Source organism: Thermobia domestica, chromosome 1 (genome assembly GCF_964235325.1).
Source record: "Thermobia domestica chromosome 1, izTheDome1.hap1.1, whole genome shotgun sequence".
NCBI classification, from domain to species: Eukaryota; Metazoa; Arthropoda; class Insecta; order Zygentoma; family Lepismatidae; genus Thermobia; species Thermobia domestica.
In genome coordinates this window covers 206,390,337-206,403,482 of record NC_137454.1, presented here as the reverse complement: position 1 = coordinate 206,403,482, position 13,146 = coordinate 206,390,337, and the positions used below count along the sequence as shown (strand labels likewise).

Below are 13,146 nucleotides of genomic sequence, written 5' to 3'. Positions count from 1 at the left end.
CGTCTGTCAGTCTGTATCTACTACCTAACCGATCTAATACACTGATTTAGGGTTGAAAGTTTATTCATCCTTATTTATTTACTTATTTATTATTTACCTTGACTTATATACTACATTGGAATGCTTTCAGATGTTTTTAAATGGAAAAATAAATCGAAAACAAACAAAAGCATAATGGTTTTGCTCATTACCTCAATTAATGAACTAATTTCTCTGCTTACTACAAGCAGAATTAAGGGAACATTATCAATGTAATCACATTGTCAGCTATACTGTTCTAAAATCTACTACAAAAGAAACACTGATTTGAAGTTGTTGTACAACTATAATAATACCCTAGTATACTGTCAAATGGAATGAAAGTCTTTGGTTAATAATACAATAACAATTTAACTACATATTTAAGTGAAGTCATTGTTACGAAGCTCTAAAACTAGCAGAAAATAACTTACGTACCTCTTCATCTGTAATATCTGGACATTGCCTTCTCTTCTTCCCTGCATATCTCAATAATGCAACCATTCCTCTTAATCCAAAATCATAGTGATCCTGTTTACTTAACTGTTGTATGGCCAGAGAATACAGTGTGAAAACCTTGAAAAGAAAACAGATACATGAGAAAATTTAATATCACACCATATAGAATATTATACCATACAACCTCATATATCCAACAAGTCCTGCAAGTATATACTTGTCTAATTTTTAGCACTCTTTTGGAAGTAAGTCAATTCGCTGGGCACAAATTTTAGGTTATGATAAAGGATGTCTATTTACGTTTAACGAAGTTCATAATCTTAATATAAAGTGTATATCTGGAGGAAATACAAATATTTTGGGAATGATTCTGCGTGAATAGTACGTCAAAAATATATAATAATACGTCATATGAACATATATCAGGAATAGCCAACTTTTCGGTCAAAAAAAAGAAAGAAAAGAAAAAGAAAAAAAAATGTTATGTATCTATGATCAGCAGCATTTATACGGGATGATAATGTCGTGACAAATAATGACTAGGTAAACCTAGATCTTGCGTCCCATTCCCATTTCCTAGCTCATTGATAAAGCTTCGAGAGTGCGCACCAATGTGCCGGATAATTGAGAAGCAGCACACACACGGGTTTGATTTGTGTGTTGTGCGGGTTATATCATACTTCATGTCGTGCTGCTGTTATGGTTTGCGGCATTGACATAATGTTTGTTTATGGGTACTGCAATGGAAACAACCGCCAATTCATGGAGATGTACAGGCGTTGTTTTTCGGCCAAAGAACTCTAAACATCCGTATGTACGGGAGAGTGTATCAGTTCATATGGGAATTCGACCGAGTGTCCAATGGTGAAATTCCGTTGACGAAAGAGGAGAATCGTACCATAGATACTTAATTCTGCGGAACGCAACATAACATCAAGTACCAAATGCATTGCACGGCTTGTCAGGATCGGGTACCACATTACCGTGTGGAAAACATTTATTTAAGTAAGACAAGGACTACAACCGAATGATCTCCAACGAATATAAAGCGTTCACGAGAATGACGAAGAGAAGCGAATGGAATTTTGTACATGGCTGATTGGGTATCAGAATTTCATTCAATACATCATTTTCACTGATAAGGTCACATTTATTAAGAGAGATAACTAATACCTGCGATTGGCATAATTCGCCTGCAGAAAATTTGAATAAGACTATAACAACGCAGTTCACTTATTACTTTCAGTGAATGTGTGATAGGAGTTGTTAATGACATGATAACTGGACCAATTATTTGAAAGTCAATCTCAATAGAAACAACTTTCTTCCCTTCCTTCTCACGCTACCACTTGCGTTAGAGGGCATACAATAATAGATGCAACTCCAATTTGATGGAGCTCTGGCCCAGACGACACAGCAAATAGCTATATTCCTCAATAAGCATTATCTCGGTTAATGCATTAGATGTTATGATTCTATGTCGTGGCCGCTCAAGTTACCAGATTTTAGGCTTAAATACCTACCTCTTGCAAGCAGAAACGTAAAAATCCAGGTTTGGTTGGTCATTGATATGTCATGCATTTCTCTCTTTTTTTTCTTTTTCCGAAAACTAGACTTTTCCCAATACATGTTCATACTTTGTACTACTAACGTAGAATCACCTCCCAATGTATCAACATTTTCTCTTGATATATTCTATAAATAGTTAATTTGGTTTTGATATTAAATTTATGTCTGTGATTTAATATAAATACATTGATGTAATTAATTTACCTTCTTAGCCAACATTCGTGTTTCTCGAAAACCTTCACCAAATAGAACAATTTCTGCTATTAACGCACTATCTGGAACAACCATAGAAATGGGTCTAAACATTGACTTTAGATTGTCTGGAAGTTCTGTGCGGCCAGCATATCCTAAAATTTGAAAGTCGTTAGTTAGTTTTTAAATATTATCTTAATTTAGTATTACAGTAAAACCTGTTAACTTGGCCATCTTTGAAGTTGGCCATCTGCCCAACTCGACCTCAGCTTTGTTAAACCTGCATATCAATTTTTCCAAAAGAGATACATTACTTATCTCTGTAAGTTGGGCTCCTGTGTATCTTAAAAGTCGAAATAACATTAAACATATGTTGTTAATGTTTAAGATACCTCTGTATGTTGGACACTTGATCATCTGACAGTACATGTGATAATCTTCATTTCTTAAAAATCCTTAGAGAATGTAATGTTCTGTTGTTGTTATGTTATGAGAAGACGATGCTACTGTCTTATATATCTGTTGTCAACGAGCGTAAGAAGATGCCTTTTTCCACTCATATTCTTTCTACATACAAGAAAGTCTTTACCGTCTAGGGAACTTGCAGATTTTTTTAAACAAATGACAAACTGATTCATGTTGCAAAGTGAGAAAATAAAAAGAAAAATATAACACCACAAGTGTTTATTTGTCAATACTTACTAAGAGGGTAAATTAAGGTAGTTATTTGTAAATCCACAACCATGTTTCGCTACTTCAGACAACACGGATATTTTATTTATTTTCTAAAACTAACGATCTTATTTGCATCTATTGTTATAGATGAAAAAATTGAAGCAATCAATAAAGAACGTGCCGTAGTGTTTTGTAGGTAATTAGTACACTGAAATTGGATTTATATCATAATATGCGAATATCAGATTTAGATATGTATTACATGTAATATTTCTATACTGGACGACATACTATACAAATAAGGTGTACTTTTAATTGTTACATTTTATATTTAAAATTGTAACGTATATTAACCATTTTAATAAATTATAAATTATGGCACGTAAATTACAATTCCTAGAGCAGCCATAATAGTAGATATCTCGTTTATTTTCGACAGATGGTAATGTTTCTTCTGCTTCCTTTTCGAATCTCGTTTAAGTTTCTTGTACGATGCAATTTCTATATTGTAGAATAAAACGTTTATTATATATATTGTTTATAAAGTACAAACTAATACGTAGGTACTGGATTAAAAATGTGTATATTAAAATCTTAAAATACACTTATTTTTTGTAAGTTGGTCATCTGTCTATGTTGACCAATTTTCAGTAGAACCGATGGTGGCCATCCTAGGAAGTTTTCACTGTGCATGATGCAATTTGTGTATATATAATATTTTGTTCAAACCGTGACAGAAACACCTGACTAAGACTATGTTATGACTCAATTATGTAGTGCTAACCCAACCTTAGATACAAAGCAAATTGAAACGAGACAATGTTTAAGTGACTTAAAGCCGGCTTTGAAGACAGGAGACCAAACGTGATTTAGTTCCAATCGGTGAGCGGAGAAACATACGCTTGTTCAAAATTACTACACATGAATTTGATGGAATAGATTAAAAATTTGAAGCATTGAATAAAAATACCAAAAACCCACTGCTGTTAGCGAGTAAGAGTATTTAATAGTGAAATAATTTCAATATTGACAGCAATATAGCAAAAAGGCTTTAAGCTTTATGTCAATGTTTTGGAATTTGACTTCGTAATATTTTATTTTAACCCTTTACCGGCCGAATTATTTAACAGCATATAAAAAATTCCTTTTTGTGCTTATACGATATAATTTTGTCCCTAGAAACTAAAAAAATAATCATTTTGGAAAAAATGAATGCAGAGGTGCTGACTCTTGAACGGAAGTCCGTACGTTCAAGAATTCACGAACAAAACGCAGCAAATCCACCTCTAACATCATGCCAAGTGTTATGAAGTAGTTTGTGACTTCAAATACACAGTGGCCGGTAGAGGGTTAAAATGGAAAATTGTTTGAACTGAATAGTGCTGCGTTGTTTTTATTTTATTTTTTTAGAAAGTTATAAAATTAATTCTTCGTGGAATTTCAACTCAACTCCTTTATCTTATTTTTCGATCTATTTTCCTTGGCTTATAACCTTTAATAATATTTGTTACAATATATTTTATAACAAATTTCCCATTTATCAATTTTTTATAGAACGTGTTACATGATTATATCGTGTGAGGACAACTCTGATACAGAAACTCATGTTCATAGTGTAGACCTTACAAAGAACAAAAAATAAATAAATAAATAAATAAATAAAACTTATGAAATACCTACACAAGAATTTACTTTTTCTAATATTAGCTAGTTCATTTAATTTAAAATTTCTAAGAAAAGTCTGAAGCATACATGAACTTGTAATAACTATTTTTCAAAGAAATTTACCTGGATTCATTGTGATAAAAATACCACAAGTTGGTATTAGATTAATCTTCTGTCCCTCAAAGACAAACTTTTTTAAGCCTAGAGTTAACGCCTGCAGGATAGAAAGAATCTGTTGTGCCACCACAGACAATACTTCAATATTGATTCTGTTGAATTCATCGAAACAGCCCCAGGCACCAGACTGAGCAAGACCTGTTATAACGAAAAACATAATCGTTTACTCAATTAAGATGACAAATAAATTACTACTTTAAATATCTGACTCATAATGGCAAGCATAAGAAGAACCAAAACAATTTGAGACTTATTAAAGTAGAATAATAAATCATTAGTTTTCTTTAAAAAAAAAAAAAAAAAAAAAAAAACATCGATAAGGGATTAAGTCTACTTAGATAGTTTGAGCTCTTAAGAAAACAGCAGTTCTGGACCCGTGTTGATATAATCAAGTACAGAACAATTTTTTTCTCAAGAGGTTAAGCTATCCAAGCTAACTTAACCATTTAATCGAGACATGCTCAATGCGGAGTGAGCACTCACAAAAGTACGGAGTCGTCATCTGCAAGACTTCGCTGACTTTGCAACTAGTATTTAGCTAAATTAAAACTAACTTTTAATATTATTAATAATAATATTATCTTGCACACATTTAACTTTCTTTCAAGTGTTTTTTTTTTTCTGCGAACATAAGTTGCTAACAAAATTTACGTATATATAATTACGCACCCAGATATTCGCAAAAAGAGTGTGAAGTAACTAACGTCTTAAACAGTTTATACAAATTAAAATATGACGTCATTTGCAGAGTAACATAAAAAAAAAAAAGAAAAACATGGAAGATGCTAGTGTAAACAATTACAATGTAAATATATTGTTTTTCAAAACTTTAGATCCTTTTAGTTATATCAGCAATATTGGTAAAACACAAAATTTGTTTATTCTATATTTCAAGTGTTGTGAAGAATATAAGATGAAAATAAATGTTAGAAAGACAACAGCCATGGTGATTCGGTACTACTATTAGTGATGATATGAATTGTGAATGTGAAATAAAAGCAAAGTAATGGTGAAAGAAGCTTTTAGGAGAAAGAAAAGTTTATTTTGTGGGACTTTGAATAAAGAATTGAGAAAAAAGACTCATAAAATGCTTCGTATGGAGTATTGTACTATATGGGGCAGAAACATGGACATTGCGCAAATACGACGAAAAAAGACTGAAATCTTTAGAAATATGAATGTGGAGAAGAATGGAGAGAATTAGCTGGGTCGAGCGGTAAAAGAATAAGAGGTTGTTAGAAATAGTGGGGTAGAAAAGAAAAATTTTAGGTATTATTAAGTAGAGGAAGAAAAACTGGTTAGGACATTGGCTAAGCAGGAATTGTATCATGAGGGACGTAGTAGATGGTAAGGTGGCAGGAAAGAGAGGGAGGGAGCAAGGAAGCTACAACTGATGGACGATATCAAAACAAAAAACTCGTACGTGAAGACGAAGAGATTAGGGGATGACAGTGGTGCATGGGAGCTTCTCAGTATTGGCAAGTGACCTGCCAATATAGAGAATACTTATGATGATGATTATGTAGTTCAAGTTAAGAAGAAACAACGAAGGATGAAATAAAGTAGCAAGTCAACACATCTTTAACGAATCAGGCCGAAAAAGTTAGCAGTACTTATGCTAACGAAATTATTGCTGAAATAAATAGCAATTACGCTATTTAGGTATTTTTTAAAAAATCTAATATTATAAAGAAGTAGGGTGAAGACGCAAACGTTAACAGTGTTATGACATTCCATGATATCATAAAACGTGAAAATGTTGTTGAAGCTGTTTTTCTTTATTTATTTACTTCATTTTTTTGAAATGAAAAATGAAATTTTCTGTTTAACGTCCCACATTTTTCTCCTTTAGGTTAAAGACGGATGATTAATGGAAGTGAATGACTCTGAAAGTATTTTTTTTTTCTGGTTGCCAACCGAGAATCGAAGTCAGGACGACGTGTACCAAAGGCGCACACGGTAGCCACTAGACCAGAGAAGAGGGTTATATTTTATTCTTTGTCTTATAGTTCTGTACTAGGTAATATATGGATGTATGAACAGTATGGGGCCATAGGCTAACTCCGTTGCGGGTAAAGATACGAAAAAGTAGAAAGAGAGGTAACTCTTTGAAAATAAATAGTACTTAATCTAAAATGGTGAATGTTCTCCAATAGCCTTACCAGTTTGAGCTCTACACTGGTAATATGCGCTATGTTAAATGAAAAAGTAACTTTTTCAGTTCAGCAGGCTGTTCGAATGGAACGTAAAGGCACGCAAAAATGACACGGGAACGTACACATTGTCATGGGAGGGAACCTAGAACATCTCTAATTCGTTCGAGGTGTTAGACTGAATACAACATAATTTCCCAACAATGTTGTATTTTCGGTACGGTAAGGGCTCCAGGGAACAGAATACTGAACTGGCAACGTTGTCTTTTTATTTAATATAGGGCGCATTACCAGTGTGTAGCCCGAAAGGCTAGGGCGATTTGGAAAAAATCCATCATTTACATTGAAAACCGCTTGTTTACGACAACTTCTTTTTCTTTCTATTTTGCCGTATCTTTGCTTACTAGAGTTGGCCTATGGCCGTGGACTTCTGATTTACTCTCTACATAGTATCTAAGAAAGAATTAGTGTATGTTAGTGTATTTGTACACCTTGTCTCAAAAAGGTTGAGCGCATTCTTTATTGGTGTTTTGAGGCAAAAATTTTCTAAGTCCAGCTTCGGGTATCTTCGGGAAAAAGTAAGCCAGGTTCGAACCTCCAAGCCAGCCTTTGCAATCGGGAAAAAGTTTGCAGATGTGTTTTTCTTCTTTTAAATATAATAAGACTTGTTACCAAGTGTTTAAAAAAGCAACATTGATTGAAATACTTAATGATACAATATTTCGAAACCTTGCACATGCTTGTTTGTCATTTAGCTCTCTATACGTAATGGAGCATTTAAATACGTTAAAGAATCTTTCCATATGTAAAAGAATGCTCAAAGTTAAGAAATAGAACATAATTATCGCCTGAGTACTAAAATAAAAGTCAAAGTAGAACAGAAACAGCGTTTGTCATGGATATGAATGTCATAATTATCTTGAGATCCGTTATACATCGCTAGAAGCTTAGCTCTAGAAGTCCTTGTGTTAGCTCATTGGTAAGCTGTCGGATTTCAAATCATAAGGTTGTGAGTTCGAATCCCATCTGGGTCAATACTTTTTTTAAAATTATATTTTCCGCAATGCATGAAAAATTATATAAAATAATTACATTAAAATACATAAGTTGTTTATATATAACATAATAATTGCAGAACATAGTAATTATTATGTTTAAAATATAACATCTGAGATAATTTTCACAGTAGGTCGTTATTATATATGAGAATGTTAAATACAAGTTAGGAAACTCGTTCAATAGCAATAAATAAGTTATGTAGTGCATTTATTTGCAGCTATTTGTCATACAGATTTAACTTCTCAATATTCTCATTACAGTATGTTATTTATATTCGTGAAATACAGTATATTCCTACGGATATAGAAAGTGTATAAACAGAGTATCCAAAGTCGTATCCTGCTTCAACACACATAGCTTTTCCCGATCCCCTTAACGTCACGGGAAGAAACACAAATTCTCTTTAGAACGGAATGTCGTTACTTAGAGTCTCATTCGAATACGTTGAATATGCTTTTGTGTATTCATCTCTCTCTCTCTCTCTCTCTCTCTCTCTTTCTCTCTCTCTTTCGCTTTGTTTGTGTGTGTGTGTGTGTTGCGGAATATCCCAAGTTGAATACAACATTTGCAAAGTATATGAGCATCATTGTCATCGAATACCAGAAATTGAAAGTCGTGTTTCTTCAGGTTAGGTTTGCGTGTTCATGTTAGCTCACTGGTAGAGTACGGACTTGCCACTGAAGAGGTCTTGAGTTCAAAGCCTACAGCTAATTATCATTCTTTTGTTAGTAGGATTGCACAGAAATCGGATACTAGGAGTGGTTTACTTCTAGAAATATTTTCAGAAGCGTTTAGGTAGCCCTGAAAAGGGCTGTTTTCGGGAGTTAAGGCGGGGACATTAATATTGTGTCCAAGACCCTTCTGAATTTATTACACGCTCCATTCTTCTGGGCATGGAATCTATTACATGGGTGACAAATCTATCTCCTTCCCCTACCTCCAGCCATGCTTCGGAAACAAGATGCCACAGGTCATCCTGAGTTCTTGGTGGATCTGCCTCAGGCCAACTTTCCCTTAGAGTACGCTTCACTTCTGCTCACATATTTTCCATGAGATTGAGGTCTGCTCCACGAGGCGGCCAGTCGATTAAATCAATCTCAGGGTGCCCTGCGAACCATTCCTGAACCACACGGGAATTATGTATTGGCGACTGGTATTGCTGGAACTGAATTACACCATCAGGCTGAAACAGATGGCACCATGATATTACTGATAATGTCTAAGTACTGAGCATTGTCCAGATGTCCTTCAATTCTATGAAGCTGTCCTGCTCCGCGACTGGAAATGCAACCCCAACATAAAATAGATACTTGGCCACTGCGATTGCAAGCAGCCACATATCCATGGTCATATCGGGTGCCTCTCGGACGATACACAAAACGGCGTCCCTCCTTTGATGTTGTGAATATGGATTCATCTGAGAAAACTACGTTTTCCCAATTGAGACCCACATTCGCCTGTGCAAACGCGAGACGGTAAATTTTGTGGTCGTCTGAGAATTTTTCCTTCACGGCAGCAACACGGCCACGTAACCCAGCATGGCGAAGCCTTCGCAAAGCTGTATGCTTACTACCAGGAAAGAGAGAAGCTTCCCTTATCTGTCTAGACGTCCTTAGTGGGTCTAACCGGGCTTCGTTTACTAATCTCGCATCTTGGGCTTCGGTTGACACATGCGGACGACCAGGAGATCGTAAATTACCAGTCTGACCTGTAGCACCATATTTCCGAATCCATTGCCTTCCTGTAGAGGCCGGGACACCTACTCGCCTGCTAGCTGCAGTTGCAGAATAGCCTTCCAACTCCCATAAAGTAATTACTGCTGTACGTCTATCCATAGTTACCAATGTTCTGAGCTGTGAGAAGAAAGCAATAGGTAAAAGCTAGTACCTGACGTGTGATTGGTTACTTGCACGACACGCCTATTGTGGGGAACAGCGTTGCCAGATCTAGCATAATGATGCTAGATCTAGCATAATTTGCATGTCTCTAGCACCTAGCATCTTGCTTTTAGCATCCTGCCCAAATCTAGCACAATTTCAGCAAGTTATCAAAAAGCCGTAAAACCTGGAGAAGTTGGTCGTGGGAAGAAAAAGAACGGCAGAAATGTATCCTCTTCCATTGATTCATACACTCGGTAAACCATACAGGCAGTCTTATTTTCCTAAGTAAGTTCGGAACGGCTTTTTTTTTTTTTTTTTTTTTTGTGGCTCCACCCAGGGCTTTCTAATCCTTTAACTCCGAGGCATGGGCGGAGCTATGGGGGCCACTCTCCCCCCAACTTTTTGACAACTTCACCATCTTTACTTCTGACTTAATGATCATATCTATTCCTGAAATGACAGCTCCGAGACCGACCAAAAATCTGCCCCCTCCCCCAGCAGACGATTCCCAACTCCGCTTATGTTGCGAAGTAATTTTCTTTCAAAATATGTAAACAAAAACTTTGCATTCATTTATACGATATATACGCCATTGAGTTTGGCAACGACTGCAGTAATTTAGTTGAGTTAAAATTTTGATGCGTGAAGTATTGAGTTCTATCCATGCATTCTTGCTCTCTGTGTATTTTAAGTTACGTTATCGTATCTCAACTTTGTTTTTTTTTTTAACTCCTGAATTAGTAATTATGATGATCTAGCATAATTTGACCGAATCTAGCATAAGTTCGATCAGGTTTTGGAATAATTCCGAGCCGTGAGTCTGGCAACGCTGGTGGCGAACGACTTGGTCAACGACTCGCGAAACAAATCTGAAAATGGTGCGCCGTAATAATAATAATAAAAACAGTTTTTATAAAGGAATATTAATACATGCGAAAAGCTGTTTAAAGAATGAATTGTTATACTGACTTTACACGTATAAAAACATATACCATATACCAAACAGATTGAGCGATATGATTATAGCTGTTTTGAGACGAACACTTTACAAGTCCAACTTCGGGTGTCTTCGGAAAACAGTAAACTAAAGCTGCTGGTTCGAACCTCCAAAGCCAACCTTAGTAATCGGGAAAAGATGTACAGATATGTTTTTCCTTCTGTTAAATATAATAAGACATGTTGAAATGGTATTAAGTGTAGAAAAAAGTAACATTGATTGAAATACTTAATGATACAATATTTCGAGACTATGTATTCACACTCTCGTTTCGTCATTGTGATTTCCATACGGAAAAGAGCATTTACGTATGAGCTCAGTTATATTTCAGAAGCAGCTTCCGAAAAGCGGTCATGTTAGCTCAGTGGTACACCACCGAGCGTTTAAATCGTGAGTTCGATACCCGTTCAGGTGAGATTCCTTTATGATATTCTACTTTCCTCAATGCATGAAAATTATGTAAAATAGTTACATTACAATTCGTCAGTTGTATATATATTTTCATATCATCAGTTGTATATATGAGCTGAATATATATATTCATATCATCAGTTGTATATATCAGTTGAATATATATATTCATATCATTTCACGACATAAGTAATTCTTATCTTTAAAATATAACATCTGAGGTATTCACAGAACGTCGGTGTGTTATGTGTGAATATTGAATACAAATTTAAAAAATCGTGTAATAGCAATAAATAAGTTATGTAATATATTTATTTGCAGCTACTTTCATCGCAGATAACTTCTCAATATTCGCATTACAGCATTTAGGTAGAGCATATCGAAAATCGGATCGTGGTTCAAGACAAAAAACTAGCTAGCCCCAAACTGTCACGTAAGAAATTCATGAATCGCAAAAGTAAAGTGAAGAGATTGAGAGCGGTAATTCCTTAATCGCTCTCTCTCAACTCTCTCTTATCTGCATTTATACATATACAAGTGTATGTATGTATGTTCCATCATAACTCATGTATGCCTAGAGCAGGGTTCTCAACCTGGGAGTCGCGGCCCCTAGGGGATCGCGAAGATAGGCGGAAGAGATAAATATAGTTAGAATCTAATACCAGAAATTATTTTTAAATATTATTTTTAATTTTGTTCTGATAGGCATACTTTTATTTTTTATACACACTGTAAAGAACAATAAAAAATAAGTCTACTGAACATTTTCAAAGGGTGTAGAATTCGTGTTACTATTCGGTTCAAAGTCTCTTGTCGTCGTGAATTCTGTCGAGAAATTTGAAGCTTAAAATATACAAAACGATAATCATGCCTGTTGTTCTGTATGGTTGCGAAACATGGTCGCTTACTCTGAGGGAAGAACATAGACTGAAAGTATTTGAGAACAAGTTCCTTAGACGAATATTCGGACCCAAGAGGAACGGGAATGGGGAATGGCGGAAACTTCATAACGAGGAACTACATAATTTATACGGTTACCCAACATTATTAGGGTCGTCAAGTCTAGGAGGCTTAGGTGGGCAGGTCAGGTAGCTAGAATGGAAGAAAGTAGAAACGCTTTGAAAATCTTGACTGGAGATCCAAACGGAAAACGACCATTAGGAAGACCTAGGGGCAGATGGGAGGACAATATTAAGATGGATCTCGCTGAGATAAGAATACAAAGTAGAAACTGGATCCAATTGGCTAAGTATAGAAGTCAGTGTAGAGCTTTTGTGAACGCGGCATTGAACCTCCGGGTTCCATAGGCCATAGAGTTAGTTAGTTAGTAGAGTTGTTTAAAAATGAATTTAAATCAAAGAGGTATGATATAAAACTAATGAGAACTGTATATAGAAATACTAGAAAAATACACATGAAACAAAACCTGCACATTGAAATACAATTAAAATTAAAACCTAATGAGATACCTAAGCATGGTGTAATTTCACTAGTGCAGCAATGCCCGGTTCAATCTTCATGACGAATATTATCAAGCCGTTTTCAAGTGATAAGCGATCTTATCTTTGTTTTAATGTTTATCATAAAAAAAAAAAAAAAAAAAAAAACACTTTCGCACAAGTACGATATAGCAAATGGAATTATTACTTTTAAAGCAGCAATCACCAGACCAGGATATTCTTCTCTCCTCATCAGGCAGAACTTGTCCAAGTCTTCGTTACAGAAAACCAGTTGCAAAGACTTGTCGCATGATCATTCTATTATTTGGTCAAGAAGTTGTGGGCTTAGATCGGATACGTTAATGGCCTCTTCAATGAAGGAGTTTAACATCCATCTTGAATCAGCACCTTCGTCGTTGGGAATATAGATATTACAGTTACTGTATCCACTG

The 13,146-nt window shown here is 35.2% G+C and overlaps 1 protein-coding gene across 5 annotated transcripts in view; it reads right to left on the bottom strand.

Moving 5' to 3' along the window:
• kl-2 (dynein heavy chain 2, axonemal kl-2) overlaps positions 1-13,146 on the bottom strand; it is a 564,598-nt gene that overhangs the window by 280,690 nt on the left and 270,762 nt on the right. For all 5 annotated transcript variants that reach the window (XR_014132735.1, XM_081769103.1, XM_081769086.1 and 2 more), the window contains 3 exons: positions 4,702-4,893; positions 2,251-2,393; positions 457-594 (listed from right to left, as the gene is read on the bottom strand). Coding sequence is in view for 4 of the 5 variants with exons in the window: in XM_081769103.1 (XP_081625229.1) it covers positions 457-594; positions 2,251-2,393; positions 4,702-4,893 (473 nt within the window). In the remaining variant the exon portion in view is untranslated. The remainder of the gene's footprint in view (positions 1-456; positions 595-2,250; positions 2,394-4,701; positions 4,894-13,146) is intronic.